The sequence below is a fragment of the Ipomoea nil genome, unplaced genomic scaffold, assembly GCF_001879475.1.
Source record: "Ipomoea nil cultivar Tokyo-kokei standard unplaced genomic scaffold, Asagao_1.1 scaffold1074, whole genome shotgun sequence".
Lineage (NCBI taxonomy): Eukaryota > Viridiplantae > Streptophyta > Magnoliopsida > Solanales > Convolvulaceae > Ipomoea > Ipomoea nil.
In genome coordinates this window covers 3,796,518-3,814,476 of record NW_017617502.1, presented here as the reverse complement: position 1 = coordinate 3,814,476, position 17,959 = coordinate 3,796,518, and the positions used below count along the sequence as shown (strand labels likewise).

Genomic DNA, 17,959 nt, shown 5'->3' with positions numbered 1-17,959 from the left:
AGTTTCATTTCACCACAACTACAGTATCGTTTTGATATAACTGCAGTTTCATTTGATAATATAAAAATAATACGTGAGGCAGTGTCGATTTAAATATACTGTGGTGTCAGTTCGTAATTAACATACAAAAAAATGTGTGCTCTGTTAACACTAACGGCACACCGTTTCTTTACTTAAAGAAACGACGCCGTTTTAACCGCGATCCATGATATAACGACCCTCCTCACCAACTAAAAGGTTCAATGTATTGCGAACAAGACTCAAGAAGTAATAACTCACATGGATTCACAATTTTCTAATTCCGCTCCCGTTTCAAAAATTTGCAATCTCTCTTGAAGAGATTTAGCTATACCACAAAGCACATATGACTGAGATATATCATTAGTCACTTCCAAGAATTATAAACACTTAATTCTTGTTCATATTGGCCTTCACAGCAAGATCATCAGTTACTCCCTTAGGCATTTTAGGAGGTTTATCAACACAAATAATGTCTTTATAACCATAAAATGATAGCAACATATCAACCTTTTGTTTCCAATCTACAAAATTAGTGTCTTCTAAAACTTCAGATTTCAAGATATCAACAAAGGCAAAACCACCACTTCGTACAAGCAAAGAAATCCCTAACATCACCAGTATAGATATCTATGAATATATCATATAGACCAAACACCAAGTAATAACATACAACCTTCTATAATATCCACTTACCTCATGGGGAGTCATGAACATTATTAAACATGCAATTGGAGTTGCACTATACTCAATTCCTAAACTCTGGGAAGCCAACCACTTTATACCGAAAGTTATAGTCCATGTAGACAACTTGTGCTTTTGGAGATGCACGAGGAAAGCGCAACAACTCTTTTGAAATTTTGAGAGCCGCGGAAGGATTGAGATCATCTGATCCTTGAATAACAACTTTCTCTAAGGCAGGGCATTTAGAGAGTAACATTTTCACAAAATACATTTGCACTTTGGATCCCCTAAATGATTCAATCTTTAGTGTGTGGAGCATCTTTAGATCTTGATCAATAATATAACCGTGATCCTCCGGAAGTCTTGTGTCATCAAATAAATATGTCTACAACTCAAACAAGAAATGAAAAGCAAGTACACTAAGGAAATGAAGAAAATATATACTCCATAATATTGATTTCGTACCGAATATGATGCTATAATCTCCAGTTCACATAGGTTGGGGGAATTTTTAAGCAATTGCAAAGCGACAGTGAACTGCTTTTCTCTAGCAAAATTCAAACTATATAGCTTGATTACTTGTAGATTTATTGCAGTTGGGAACATCAGTGGGGCTAATACAAAATCTTCAAGCTTAAAAAAAATAAATAAAAAACAAATCAGCCTTGGGACAAAACCTTTACAAGAAAAATAAAGAATGTGAAAGTAGAGATTCTTACCAACAAGAAGTGACCCAAGCAAAGAGTCTTAATTGCTTTCAAATGAAATGCAAACCATCTCAATTCGGCCGCTCCTATACAACTAGTAATAGACAAGCTTTCAAGTTTTGGAACTCTAATCTTAAAATTACTAATCCCAAAACAAAAACAATCAAATTCCAGCTTCTCAAGATTAGGAATTTTGTAGACAATTCCATTAAGTTCATCACTAAATTTAACACCCTCGAAAACTAATGAGGTGAGACCGGAGAATATAGAACAGGCCTTTATTGGCAAATAAAAAACGAAATAGCCCAATTTTAATTTCTTAATTGTCGGGCACGTGAGTATACAATATGGCAACTTATATTTATATTCATGGCGGCCCCAATCAGCTAGGAAGATTTTAAGTTCCTGAATACCATTTCTTGATAGAAATAGAAACCATCGATCGAAATCAGACTGTTGCAGCTGAAGACTTGATAAGTAAATGCATAGAGTAAATTTCTTAACAGGTCCAGCTTGACGCAAGAGAATGACATTTATCATGTTCACAAAAGCTATGGTTTTATCACCTTGGCGTCTTTGGACACACTGTAACAAGTCTGAATCAACCACAATCCGCCCCAGCCCCAACCAAACATCCCTCCACCCAGTCGAGAGTATAGCAGTTCTTGCAGCGTCTCGAGTGGGTAACCTCTCCAAAATTCTTTCCTTAATCTCTGCTGGCAGTTCACTTATTACATCCCTACTTGAGTTGCACTTTGTAGCCATTTGAGATAGAAGGTGAAAGTTTAGAATTTAACCTTCTAGTGGGCGATGAGAGAGGGAGATCAGAGAAAGGGGCGAGCAGAGGAGGGAGAAGGAGAGGGCGAGAGGCTATGCAATTGACGGAATAGAGAGACACGAGCTAATTATTTCAATTATTTGGAGAGATCAAGATTATTACGGAGTACTTTTAGGATAGTTATTTAATGAGATGTGATTTCTACTTAAAATATAATTATAATTAATAAAGAATACTTAATTATTATGGTATCTCCATCCTTTCTCCCCTAAAATTCGTAATCTGTCACCATATAATCAACTTCTTTATTTTCTATAATTTCCATTACACATCTTCATCTTTTTTAGTATTGTAATTATACTAAAACTCTGTATTTGATGTATATATTAAAGAATACTTAATTATTATTCACAAAAAACATTTGCACTTTATATCCCATAAATCATTCAATCTTCCGTGTGTGAAGCATCTTTAGATCTTGATCAATAATACAACCGTAATCCTCTGAAAGTCGTATGCCATCCAGATAAATATGTCTACAACTCAAATAAGAAATGAAAAGCAAGTACATGCATAGGGAAATTAAGAAAATATATACTCCATATGATCAATTTCTTACCAAGTATGTGTGGTAATTGTATGCATGGTATTAAAAATAATAATTACGTATGGTATTATGTATAGTAATATTAGGTATGATATTATGTAATACGTAGTATTAATTAGGTTGTACATTTATTCTTTTCATATTCTCATATGGACGTAAATCCATAATATGGTATATAACCAATAACCAATATGGTATATATATATATATATATATATATATATATATATATATTCACTCCTTATTATAAAATATAAAATAATAATTCAATTAAAGTTTTATATAAGTAAATAATCTGTAATATTTATCTTAAGTATAATTTGTCAAATTAATCAATTTTAATTTGATAATGATTATTTTCTAACCAAACAATTGATAATATTTACGATTTATTGAACCAATTCATATATGTTTTTTATCATCCAGACTAATTATAATGGTCAAATTAATAATAAATTTTATTAGTTATTAATTAGCATAATATTAATTTATTATGCATAATTACTGTATAAAAATAAATTACCGTTCAAATGAGTACATAAGATGATATACATGTTCATTGCACGAAATCTTAATATTAATTGAGTTGTCAAATCGTATATTGCATAAGAATTATTCTTACCTTACTATATAAAATTACAAATTTATTCCGAAATTCTGAAAATTAAATAAGTTAGAAATCTAATTTTAAGTATGTATTTCCTGTTTTTTCATTTTTAATTTATACAACTAATTTATTAATTTATATACACAATTTTTTGCTGCTTTTAATAAAATAATTCACTACATTTTTTTCAGTAAGTAATTCCTCTTAAGCAAATAATCCGTAATATTCCCGGATATACTTTACACAATTTAATCATTTTTTATTTTATAATTTCTAATTTATTAAATTATATATATATATATATATATATATATATATATATATATATATATATATATATATATATATATATATAATTTAATATAGATATAATTAGATAAAGCTTATTTTGTGACCAAACAATTGATAATATTTATGATTTATTGAACCAATTCGTAAATGAGACAATCTATACTATAATTAAAAACAAAATCCTATTTACTTGATTTCCCACCCAAACAATAGTAAATAGTAAAGGTAAATTTTAAAAAAAGAATGGAAAAAAAGAACATAAATATTTCACAATAATATTCTACATCATCCGTTAAAAATGGAATGGAAATTAGGTAAATTGAAAAAATAACTTAATATTAATAATTGACTGAAAATTTAAAATGAAAAAAGGAACATAAATTAGGTTAATTGAAAAAGGAATAAATATTTATAATTGACTAAAAATAAAAAATGATCCATAATTGACTAAAATGGAAAAGGGAAATGGTCAAATTATTACATTTTAATTTTTTACAATAATATTACACAATATAGTACATCAAACCATAATTATGTCATAAATCTTTCACAATTTTAAAAATGGAACAGAAATATTTCAATAATAATATTTTACATCATCAAGTAAACGTAAATTAAAAATGAAAAGGAAATACTTAAATAACAATATTCTACATCATCAATAATAAAGGCATATTCTAATCAATAATAAAGTTAAATTAAAAATGCAATGAAAATTAAAAATGAAACGGAAATATTTTAATAATAATATTCTACATCATCAATTAAAAATGGAACGAAAATTGGGTAAAATATCACTACATCTGATATTCTAATTGACCAATTGACTGAAAATAAAAAAGAATAATTGGCTGAAAATGAATATGATATTATTAATTAACTGAAAATATAAAATGAAATGAATATTAATAGTTGACTGCAAATAAAAAAATGATCTATAATTAACTAATATGAAAAAAATAAATGGTTAGATCATTGCATTTTAATTAAAAATTGATGGAAATTAAAATTTGACGGAAATATTTCAACAATAATATTCTACGTCATAGATAATAAAGGCATATTTTAAACAATAATAAAGTTAAATTAAAAATGCAACGGAAATATTTCAATAATTATATTATACATAATCAGTTAAAACTCGAACGAAAATTAGGTAAAAATATCATTGCATATGATATTCTAATTGACTAATTGATTAAAAATAAAAAAGAATAATTGGCTGAAAATGAATATGATATTACAAACTAACTTAAAATATAAAAAAAATCCCTAATTGACTAATATTCTACCATTATATATTTTGACTCGAGTCACCCATCATGATGGGCTGAAGGTGTTAGCTATAGACGATGATGGACAAGATTGTGTTGCTACTACCAATGTCGAAAGATGTTTCAATAATTTGTACATACAATCGTTGATATTTTTTTAAAATGACAAATTTGCTATATATCTAGACAAAAAATATATATCTTCCATACAAATGAATTAAGATAGTAATTCATTCCTATAACTGAGTTGCTTGAGAATGAGCACATTTGACTAATTTATAAAAAAAAAAAATACTAAACAATGATAAATAAAATTTCCAAAATTACAGCACCGCATGCGTACATCTACACATTAGCTATTAATTTGAGCAATCATTTGCTCAAATTTAAGCAATGATAACATCAAAACACATAGATAATCCAAACCATATGTTCAATTGCACTATATAATATTTGATGTTCTAATTTAAATAATTATATATTGATCCAAATATTCTTAATATATTACCACAAATTCATTCTGTGCATCGAACGGGTGAAAATACTATTATTCTAATAATTTTTCTTTCCTTCTTTCGTGTAATTACTATGCTAATGTATTTAAATATTGAAAGAGAATTCTATAAAAAGGATCCTTAACTCACTAAAATTCTATATTATTCTTAAAAACAAAACCCCCATTTCTTACTTACCCGCCCAAATAATAAAAAAAATTACCAATTAATAATACTAATAATAATTAGTAAAAAAGTTAGTAGTAAAATAGAAAAAAAGATCCTTAATTCACAAAAAATAGAAAAGGAAACGGGATTCACTAATTAATTAAAACTAACAATAATCAGTAAAAAAAGATGATTAATTCACTAAAAATGAAAATATAAACGGAATTTACTGATTATGACTAATAATAATTGGTAAAATAGGAAAATAAAAAATGAGTCTTAATTCAATGAAAATGGAAAAAAGAAACGTAAGGGTGTGAAAAAAAAGGGGCCATAATAAGGATAACAGTAAAAAAAGAAAATTCTACCAAAAATAAGAATAATAAAAAAAGTTTCTTAATTCACGAGAAATAGAAAAGGAAATGGAATTCACTAATTAATTAATAGTAATAATAATCAGTCAGAAAATTAGCAGTAAAATATAAAGAAAAAAAAAGATCCTTACTTCACTAAAAATGGAAAAATAAACGAAATTTACCGACTAATACTAATAATAATCAGTAAAATTGAAAATAAAAAAGGATTCTTAATTCAATGAAAATGAAAGAATTTTTTTTTTTAAAAAGGGGTCATAATAAAAATAACAGTAAAAGCAATCCTACAAAAAAAAAATTGAAAAAAAAAAGATTCATAATTTACGAAAAATAGAAAATGAAATGAAATTCACTGAATAATTAATACTAATAATAATCAGTAAAATTAAAAGTTAACATTAAAATAGAAAAATATAAAAGGATCCTTAATTCACTAAAAATAGAAAAAGAAACGAAAGTCACTGATTAATACTAATAATAATAAGTTAAATAGGAAAATATAAAAAGATTCTGAATCTATACCATTATTAAAAAGAAAATCCTTCTTCCTTACTTTCACACCCAAACAATAGAAAAAGAAAAAAAATTTATAATATAATTAAAAACAAAATTCTATTTACTTGATTTATCGCCCAAACAATAGTAAATAGTAAAGGTAAATTAAAAAAAAAAAAAGGATGAAAAAAAAAGAACAAAAATATTTCACAATAATATTCTATATTATCAATTAAAAATGGAATGAAAATTAGGTAAATAAATAAGTACTATATTATCAATTAAAAATGGAATGAAAATTAGGTAAATAAATAAGTATCTGTTCATTTAAAAAAAAAAAAAATAAGTATCTGTTCAAACATATTTTCTCAACCAACACATTCACTAAGGCTCAATCTCATGACTTCCCACATAAGAGAGGTCACTACATGCCATCTGAGCACAAGGTGCTTGGCAACAAACATTAGGTTAATTGAAAAAGGAAATGAATATTAACAATTGTTTGAAAATAAGAAAAAATTCATAATTGACTAAAATAGAAAAAAAAATGGTCAGATCATTGCATTTTAATTTTTCACAATAATATTACACAGTATAATACATCAAATCACAAGTATGTCATAAATTTTACACAATTTTAAACAATAGAATGGAAATATTTCAATAATAATATTCTACACTATCAAGTAAAGGTAAATTAAAAATGAAAAGGAAATACTTCAATAATAATATTCTACATCATCAATACTAAAGACATATTTTAAACAATAGTAAAGGTAAATTAAAAATGTAGCGAAAATTAAAAATGAAATGAAAATATTTCAATAATAATATTCTAAATCATCAATTAAAAATGAAACGAAAATTTAGTAAAAATATCATTGCATTTGATATTTTAGTTTGCTAATTGATTAATTGACTAAAAATAAAAGAGAAGTAATTGGATGAAAATAAATATGATATTACTAATGGATTGAAAATTTAAAAGGAAATGAATATTAATAATTGACTGCAAATAAAAAATTATTCATAATTGACTAATATGAAAAAAATAAATGGTTAGATCATTGCATTTTAATTAAAATGGAAGGGAAACTAAAATTGAACGCCAATATTTCAATAATAATATTCTACATCATAAATAGTAAATGCATATTTTAAACAATAGTAAAGGTAAATTACAAATGGAACAGAAATATTTCAATAATAATATTATACATCCTCAATTAAAAATGGAACACAAATTAGGTAAAAATATCACTCCATGTAATATTCTAATTGACTAAAAATACAAAAAAATAATTGACTGAAAATGAATATGATATTACTAATTTATTTAAAATATAAAAGGATCGCTAATTGACTAATATTATACCATTATATATTTTCACCGAGTCACCCATCCTGATCAATTGAAGGTGTTAGCTCTAGACGATGATGGACAAGATTGTGTTGCTACTACCAATGTCGTCTACAAAGAGGTTTCAACAATGTGTAAATAAAATCGTTGATATTATATTTTTTAAATGACAAAATTGCTATATGTATAGACAAAAAAAATATCCTCCATACAAATGAATTAAGATAACAATTCATTCATATAACTGAGTTGCTAGAAAACGAACACATTTGTATAATTTATAAAAAAAAAAAATACTAAACAATGATAAAAAAAATCTCCAAAGTTATAACACTACATGCATACATCTACACATTAGCTATTAATTTGAGCAATTATTTGCTTAAATTCATACAATGATAATATAAAAACACATAAATGATCCAACCCGTATATTCAATTGAACTATATAATATTTGATGTTCTAACTTAAATAATTATATACCGATCCAAATATTCTTAATATATTACAACAAATCTATTCCGTGCATCGCACGGGCGCAAATACTAGTTATAATTAATAAAGAATACTTAATTATTATGGTATCTCCATCCTTTCTCCCCTAAAATTCGTAATCTGTCACCATATAATCAACTTCTTTATTTTCTATAATTTCCATTACACATCTTCATCTTTTTTAGTATTGTAATTATACTAAAACTCTGTATTTGATGTATATATTAAAGAATACTTAATTATTATTCACAAAAAACATTTGCACTTTATATCCCATAAATCATTCAATCTTCCGTGTGTGAAGCATCTTTAGATCTTGATCAATAATACAACCGTAATCCTCTGAAAGTCGTATGCCATCCAGATAAATATGTCTACAACTCAAATAAGAAATGAAAAGCAAGTACATGCATAGGGAAATTAAGAAAATATATACTCCATATGATCAATTTCTTACCAAATATAATGGAGAAAATTACCGATTTGGTCCCTCGACTATGAGGATTTCACCAATTTGGTCCTCGACTATCAAAATTACTCAATTTGGTCCTCGACTATGACATTTTTACTTGATTTGGTCCTAAGTGTTATTTGCAAGTCAAACCTAAAGGGCAATTTTGAGATTTTAAAAAAGTATCTTCCTTCTTCTTCCCTAAATCTAAGTCGTTTGTTTTATATAGATAAGTTATTTGTTTTCGATAGCAGTCGCAGCTTCAATATGCAACCAAAGTGCCGTGAATTATCTTCATCAAGCTATAATAATCGAATGATGTTCAAAAATTTGATGCCTTGTGCCAACATCATTTAAATTCCAGCTATAAGCATCTCCATTTTCGAACATCATTTGATTCTTATAGTTGGATGAAGATGATTCACTGCACTTTGGTTGCATATTGAAGTTGCGACTGCTATCGAAAACAAATAACCTATTTATATAAAACAAACGACTTAAATTTAGAGAATAAGAAGGAAGATACTTTTTTAAAATCTCAAAATTGCCTTTTAGGTTTGACCTGCACATAACACTTAGGACCAAATCAGGTAAAAATGTCATAGTCGAGGACCAAATTGAGTAATTTTGATAGTCGGGGACCAAATTGGTGAAATCCTCATAGTCGAGGGACCAAATCGGTAATTTTCTCAAATATAATGCTATAATCTCCAATTTACATAGGTTGGGAGAATTTTTAAGCAATTGCAAAGCGATAGTGAACTGCTTTTCGCTTGCAAAATTCAAACTATATAATTTGATTACTTATAGATTTATTGCTATTGGGAACATTGGTGCGACTAATACAAAATCTTCACCCTTAACAAAAAAAAAAAAAAACAAAACAAAAAGGGGCAAATCAGCCTTCGGACAAAACCCTTACAAGAAAGAGAATGTGAAAGTAGAGATTCTTACCAAGAAGAAGTGACCCAAGCAAAGAGTCTTAATTGCTTTCAAATGAAATGCAAACCATCGCAATTCGACCTCTTAGCTTGTACACAACTTATAATAGACAAGCTTTCAAGTTTTGGAACTCTGATCTCAAAATTATTAATCCATAAACATGTATAGAATTTCAGCTTCTCAAGATTAGGAATTTGTAGACAATTCCATTAAGTTCATCACTAAATTGAACAACCTCAAAAACTAATGAGGTGAGACTGGAGAATATAGAGCATGCCTTTATTGGAATATAAAAAAACGAAATAGCCGAATTTCAATTTTTTTAAGTATTCTTAATTCTCTTTTGAGTAACATTGTCATTGTATTCATGATCTTCCGTGTTTGTCCTTTATTGGGTTACTGTTATTCTTAGTTGTACTATGAACTCTTGATCTTGCAAGTGCCTATTGATATTCTACCGTGATAATTTTTCCCCTACATGTTTCATGTGGAAGTATTGAATAAAATATTAACATTTATTATACTTGTATAAGGTTCTTGAATAGTACCATTTTCATAACTTGTTTACTTGATAATAACGATTGTGTGTGTGTGTGTGTGTTTTTTTTTTTTTTATATAAAGAAAATCCATGAATGAATCGGTACTCGTCCTTTAGGTATCTTGCTCAGTGTTCATTTAGTTCAACCATTATTGTTGAATGAATTATTATGGATAAAGAAATTTCTAATTTAAAGAATTCAGATGAGGTAGTAAAATATTTTTTGAACGGTTGGTAAATATGATGTTACTGAAGAAAGTGTTTGGTTATTTAGCAGTTTGGAGCAATAGTTTGTTTCAAACCACTTTAAATACAAACATTACAATTTACAATGTTTTCACTTAGCATTTTGAAGAATAATTTTCCCAAAACACTCATATATTAAAAAAAAAAATATTTACTGTGGAACAATTTCGACTCCTTGAATGACCAAAGCGAGTTTAGCTGGCTTACTGCTTGCCCATCAACGGATGGGCAAGGTTGATGTATAAATTGGAGCCTTGAGGCTCCTTTTATTGGAGCCTCAAGGCTCCATGCCACTTTTTTCACTAATGTGAGAAAAGTGACAAAATTAAGGGGAGCCGAACGTTCGGCTCCCATATGTTTTATTTTTATTTTATTTTAATTTATTTTTTTTATTAAATTATTATTATTATTATTATTATTATTATTATTATTATTATTTTTATACCCTTTAGGTCATTCTATATGTTAATCTAAACAGTTATTTTTTTTTCAAATATATTTTTACCAACTACTAATATAATTTGTTGGTCAAACTCGCTAATATAATCCGCTATTTTCTAACTGCTTACACAATCTGCTAACCGCTGATTTCCAAACAATGACATTGCGAGGTAGTTTTCCACTTCAATTTGCTGTGTGATTTGAATACGTACTCTATTTGTCAACAAATTTCCCAAGTAGTTAATATGATTGGCTTAATTATTTTATTTCTATTTTTTCATAGTATTAATAAAATACTTGGTAAATAAATATATAACATTATTTTGTATTATAAATTTGATATTTAATTAAAAAAATAGTGTACCAAAAAAGATAACGGACAATGTAGTGAATATAATCAATTAAAGAATTTGAATGTAAAGAATTATTACATTAGAGAAAAATAAAAACAATATAATGAAATTATTTCTCTTAATTAATTTATTGATAATGAATAATTTTTTTGAATAAAGGCATTGTAAGGAGAATGTAGCGAATATAATCAATTGATGAATTTGAATGTAATTAAAGAATTTTTACATTGGAGAAAAATAAAGACAATATAACTAATGAAATTATTTTTCTTGTTTAATTTATTGATAATGAATAATTTTTTTTTTGAATAAAGGCATTACCCGAATAGCAACAGGTAACATGTGGTGTATTATATTAATACATGACAATCATGGAACTTCATGAAAACCAATTTAAGGTCATTCATTGACACAAGTTTTTTTATATTCGATGAATAACCAGAAGGAACCTTGTCGCCATTTAAACAAGCACAAAAACAAACTTGTTTTCTCTTTTATTTGTTGGACAAAGTATGACAAGCTGGTGGTAAGTATGTCCGTTTTCCCGATTCTAGTGGTGCTAACTTCTCCCGTATTCCCATTTCAACCATATCCTTTCTAGCTTTAATACTATCTTTTGTCTTTCCCTGATAGGTTACCATAAGCTGGAAAATCATTTATGGTGCAAAAGATCATTGCTTAAAATGACGCAACTTAAGTACTGATAAGCTTTGAATTAGCCCATAATTATGCTTCGTTTGTACTAATTTCTGAGTGAATGTTAGGTGTTTATGCGAGAATGAAGCATATTTCAGGTGTTTATGGCTTAAGGAAAGGAAATGTAGATTGGGGCATACAAGAGCTTAAAATGAAGGCAAATCAAGATGATATTAAGGCAAAGTGGTTCACAAATGGAAGAGCACAATGATAACAACGACCAACGGAGCATCAGAGCGAAGGAGAAGAGAAAACAAGTGACACTTTGGCTAGCTTTCAGATGGTCAGGTGTCACGCTGCTGGTCATGCCGTGTATATAATAATAATAATAATAATAATAATTATTATTATTATTATTATTATTATTATTATTACTAGTTATCCACCCGTGCGATGCACGGACAAAGTGTGTGTGTGTGTGTATATATATATATATATATATATATATATATATATATATATATATATATATAAATCATATCTTAAACCTTAAGATCAAATCTTTATTATTATTTTTATTTGAATTGGACTTTCTATTTTTTTATGATAAGTAAACATAAAAGAACTCAAAAGTATAATGATTGTTGAAAAATGTTGGTGTTATATGTGTATAAAATCACGACATAACATATGTATTTGTTGATTTTTTACAAACATGATTTTTTTTGGTATTAATATATAAATATCTATGTAACAAAAAATAATAAAATACAAAATTTGATATATTATTATTATTATTAAACACGTCTTTATATACAACATTTGACATTGAAAATCATATTCTACATTGTCGTTGCAAATAAGTAATTTAAGACCGTTCTGTAATTTATTATTTTTTAAAAAAATTTTATTTATCCTATCGTAAAAAATATTACATTTTGAGAAATGTTATTTATCATATTAAATTCTAAAAAACCCAATTAAAACATTAATACCAAAACAATAATAATAATAATTACCCTTAACCTGGAATTTAATATATTTGAAATATTTATTTAAATTAGTGTGTGGGTGTGTGTGTATATATATATATATATATATATATATATATATATATATATATATATATATATATGATAGTTATGCTGTGCATCCGTATGCACCATGCATGGTGCATAGTGCATACGGATGTCAAAACGACGTCGTTTTATTAAAAAACGCGCGTCTCCCCTTTAAAAAAAATCAGGTTCGATTCTCAGCAACAACATTATATTGTTCATTCATTCTGGAATTTTAGTTCATAGATTATGGAATTATAGTTCATTGATTATGGAATTATAGTTCATCGATTCTGGAATTGTAGTTCATCGATTCTGAAATTTTAGTTCATAGATTATGAAATTTTAGTTCATTCATTCTGAAATTTTTAGTACATAGATCAGATTCTGAAATTATAGTTTATCGATTATGGAATTTTAATTTATATGTTGTTGCTGGAAATCGAACCTGATTTTTTTTAAGGGGAGACGCGCGTTTTATTAAAACGACGTCGTTTTTACATCTGTATGCACCATGCAGGGTGCATACGGATGCACAACATAATTTGCCATATATATATATATATATATATATATATATATATATATATATATATATATATATATATATATATATATATATATATATATATATATATATATTAGATGCCCGCATGGGTAGCTCAACTGGTCATGGAGGTGAAACTTTGGAATGATGACCAGGGATCGAGTCTCACCAGCGGTAGTGTGGGAGCAACCTATCAAAGTGAGGGGGGCTTCTTGTGCGCAGTGAGCACCGGTCTAGCCTCTATGGTTCATGTTCAGTTGAGTCACCATGATTTACATCCTCCCAAAGACCCTGTCGGGCCGGGGTGTGGGGGGCCCTTAGGGTTGGGGTTCAACCTTTGGAATGATATATTATATATTAGTTATTTAGTTTTTCAGACCTAGCAGCCCAACTAATATTTCTGAAGCCCAAAAAAAATCCGGCCCATGGATCAAGTATAAATGTAAAGAAACCCGTTGTTACCCTAATTTCTCGCTAGCAGCTCTGTCCGATCTCTCTACGCTCTCTACTTGGTTTTCTAGCAATTTCGCTCGATCCTTCCAAAATCAAACCCTAAATCGTCCTTATACTTCCCAAATAATCCACAAAACTCCAAAAATTACACAATAGTTAAGTGTTTTTGTTCTTACATGCGTTTGAGGCGGAAATCAGTACTGTTTTTGGACGAAGAGACCGTAAATTGCGAAAGTTCAAAATCAAGATTTCAAACAGAATCAAAGGTAATCCTTGTAATCTTTCATTTCTTTTTTTTTTTTTTCGATCTAAAATTTTTGATTACTATACACATTACATCGTTTTTTGTAAGGTTAGATAATAATATGAAATTAAATTAAATTTTTTGGCATTTGAAATATGTATGCTGTTCGATTCACTTGCATGCATAAGATTGTTAGATTTTTATGCTTGAATGCATACATACATATTTTTTCAAGTAATAAATTTTAATAATTAAAAAGAAAATTATCTTTGTTACACTTGAATTATTTAAAGATTATATGGCAATTTAAATATTCAAATAACCGTGTAATGTGTTACGATTCTAAATTAATTAAATCTTACTATCGAAATGTAAAATTAACACTATACATATTTATTTAATGTATCTATAATATTATTATAAAGAAAATTTGATATTTGTAAGTGGTATAATAAATTGCTGTTAAATTATTTGATATTTGTTTAATTTGAAAGATTTCTTTTTTTAAAAAGGAAATTAATTTTCTGGTTATTATTTAATATATAAAGTGTTATGTACAAAATAAATTAACACTGGAAAATTTTAAAGCTTTAAAATACAATATTTATGTGAAAATTGGATTTGAATTTTAAGAACCACCAAATTTATGTCCTATATTATTTAAAAACATTTATAGTATAAAATTGCCAGTAGGTTTTTTTTTTTTCTCTTTTTTTGCTTACCTCAAATATAAAATACATTCAAACATTATCTATCTACAACGTAAATAACTACTGGTAATGCAAGTAAGAATTCTGTTTTAAAATATTTTATGAGACAATGACAGGTACGTTTCAAATACTAACATTAATCTTCCTCTGCTTGCTTTCTTTTGCCACCAATGATAAATGATCCTTTTAGCTTCCTCATATTGCTTTGATGTAGTTTATATTAGATGTTGATAATCTGTGATAGTAAAGGAAGAGTGATATATGAACATATAGCCTTGTCAACATTATCATCCCACATAATGCACTTAAGCTATTTGTGACTGTAAAAAAAAAACATTTAAAAGCAGCCTGTAATTAGAAAATATATTTTTTTCAGTTCAAATAATTTTTTTTTTTTCAGTTGACAATGGTAGCATGCTTAAACTTGTCCATATAGCTGATTGCTTGTTTTGTATTTTAAGTAGTTCCTAATACATAAGAAATTATTCAGTCCATAAATCTTCTCCTTTTTGAATTGATTTCATATTTCTCAGCATTTTCTGTAGGTATATGCTTATGGATAATAAGCAAGGTTTTTGGTTTGTGACAAACAAAAACATTATACATTATTATATAACACAAATAATACTGAAAATTACTAAATTTCTTTATTTACCTTTGCATTGTGAAATACACATCCTCTGATCTTGATTGGGCCTTTTGTTTTTGTTTCAGAAACCTCATATGTATTCACTAATTGTTGGTGGGCTCTCCGTCGGTCAATGTGAGAATGAAAGCATCTGAAAAAAGGGGAACACCATCAAGCTTGTTGTTTGCCGGAAAAATAGACCACCAAAAGAACATCAGAACCAGAATCCTTGATTCCAGACAGACCAACCAAGCCACCATCAAAGCAAATGACACCGGAGTGGGAAGCCAGGGCCAGACCAGAAGCAGAGAACATCCCCTCTGCTTACACCCTAATCCACGGACCCAAGACCAACCAAACCAGTCGGAAAAATCGCAGACAACGGAGTGAAATGGTGGAACAAAAGCCTCCATTAACCAACTCCATATCAGTCCAAACTCCAGGCACGGATTTAGTTCAAAAAGAGTCCAAAAAGGAGAACGTCCTAAATATGGTGTGTCTCACGTCGGAGGGGACTCATATGCCTGAGCAGACAACCACGGCTCCAGCATGTGTGCATGGACTTAGAATGTCCAACCTACATTACTGCCACAGCAGCAACCATGAGCCTAGGCACCATTTCCAAGCAAGGAATCCAAACTGGATAGACTCGCCGGAAAAAGCCCACCAAGAAGGAACAAAGGAGCGGAGGAGAAAAAAAGAGGGAGAGCAAGCCAACCATCTTGCTCAAAGCATGAGAATCCATAGCACCCTATATAACGTGTATATATAAGCAAATGTGTGTACATATAACGTGTATATATAAGCAAAGCCCTGTTCCCAAGAATCAGCATCCACACGTTACCTTGGCAGAAAAGTCAACAAATCAGCGAAAAAATAGGAGACAGCAGAAAGTTCTAAAACTTAGCCCCTAAGATTAAAAAAAAAAAAACAAAAACGCCATCGTTTGAGTTGGGCGGGAAAATGAAGCCTTCTGATTGGCTGAAATTTAGTGGCTTTTATATATGTATAGATAGATAGATTATTATTATTATTTATTATTATTATTATTATTATTATTATTATTTTGAAATCAAACCAATCAAGAACATTGTGTATTCAAATTAGCTAAATACAGACCTTTATTACAGTGTATATATTCTATGGTATTTATACAAACTAGTATTTGTCTCGTGCAATGCACGGAAAATATGTTATAAAAATATACCCTATGTGAAGTTTATTCATATATAACATTTTTGTTATTTAATAATTATTATGTGTGAATTCCTGTGATAAAATTATGAACATAAATATATTTACAATTAAAATAATATTTAAGGTGGGTGATTACTACAAATCTTAAACTATATTAAAAATTTAGTACATAGCATTTAATATTACAAATTTTTTAGAACTTAGTAAACTACAATAGTAATTGAATTACAATTTTAGAGTCACCACGGATCAAAATTTTTAGACCTTTTAGATTTCTAACTCTAGATGTAGCAATATACAACTGACCTTTAAAGATCAAAATCACAATCTTAGTTCGAACATTGATTTTTTCTTCCAAATACTATCGAATTAAGTGTGTAATCAATAAAAGATGAGAACTAATAACAGGGCCGGTCCTATCATTTTATAGGCCCAGGGCGAAACAAAAATAAGGGCCCTTAATATATAAAGTTAAAAGATAGTAAATTATTTTGTAGACTCAGCTCAGATCTATCTTGTAAGGTAGACCTGGGTCCAAATGATCACAATTTACATTTTAAAAATTCACAATTTTTATACTACGAAGTACGAACACATAATGTTAATATATATGTACTTTATTATCTTATTTTGTATTCACAAATTTTTGTCGAATACTACAATCACACAATATTAACATATTACGATTTGATAACCTTGTATTTTATTCACAAATTTCCTTCTATAGTTGTTATGTGTTTTGACTTATAAACACAATTTATATTCTAGAAGTTCGCAATTCTAATACTAAATATATATAATTTATACCAGGGCCGGTTTTTAGATTTTTGTTGTCCTGTTCAGATAAATAAATAAGGCCCTACCAAAATTAAAATCTATAAAATTAATACCGTAATTTTATTATCTAAATATATAACAACAACAAAATTATTCGTGCATCGCACGCACACTGCACGCACATCGCACGGATAATTGGGTAATTATTTGCTCGAATTCAAGCAAGGATAACATAAAAAAAAAAAACATAATCGATACAACCTATTTCATCAATTGCACTATATAATATTCGTTGTTATAATTTTAAGATTATAACAAATCTTTTCCGTGCAACGCACAAGTAAAGATAGATATATTATGGAATAATAATAATAGTGTGCACAA

At 27.9% G+C, this 17,959-nt stretch overlaps 1 protein-coding gene and 2 long non-coding RNA genes across 3 annotated transcripts; 1 reads left to right on the top strand and 2 right to left on the bottom strand.

Annotated features, from left to right (window-relative positions):
• Window positions 1-408: 408 nt before the first annotated feature.
• Window positions 409-2,174, bottom strand: LOC109182647 (F-box/FBD/LRR-repeat protein At1g13570-like). Its single transcript, XM_019332798.1, has 4 exons — window positions 1,422-2,174; window positions 1,168-1,344; window positions 794-1,087; window positions 409-648 (listed from the first exon to the last, which is right to left on the bottom strand). The coding sequence occupies exons 1-4, from the start codon at window positions 2,172-2,174 to the stop codon at window positions 409-411; spliced, it is 1,464 nt and encodes a 487-aa protein (XP_019188343.1).
• An 11,868-nt stretch (window positions 2,175-14,042) lies between these two features.
• On the top strand, window positions 14,043-16,437 carry LOC109182877. The gene is made up of 2 exons (XR_002054456.1): window positions 14,043-14,285; window positions 15,688-16,437. It is a non-coding gene; the product is annotated as an uncharacterized LOC109182877 (long non-coding RNA).
• LOC109182878 lies at window positions 14,937-15,725 on the bottom strand. Its single transcript, XR_002054457.1, has 2 exons — window positions 15,629-15,725; window positions 14,937-15,208 (listed from the first exon to the last, which is right to left on the bottom strand). It is a non-coding gene; the product is annotated as an uncharacterized LOC109182878 (long non-coding RNA).
• Window positions 16,438-17,959: the final 1,522 nt, after the last annotated feature.

What these genes read in the sequence shown, in the direction of transcription:
- LOC109182647 (XM_019332798.1), bottom strand. Translation starts at nt 2,174, where the DNA reads ATGGCTACAAAGTGCAACTCAAGTAGGGATGTAATAAGTGAACTGCCA. An exon ending in AGATTATAGCATCATATTCG is followed by an intron (nt 1,088 to 1,167) that starts GTACGAAATCAA and finishes TTTGAGTTGTAG; the next exon opens with ACATATTTATTTGATGACAC. An exon ending in ATAACTTTCGGTATAAAGTG is followed by an intron (nt 649 to 793) that starts GTTGGCTTCCCA and finishes ATATATTCATAG; the next exon opens with ATATCTATACTGGTGATGTT.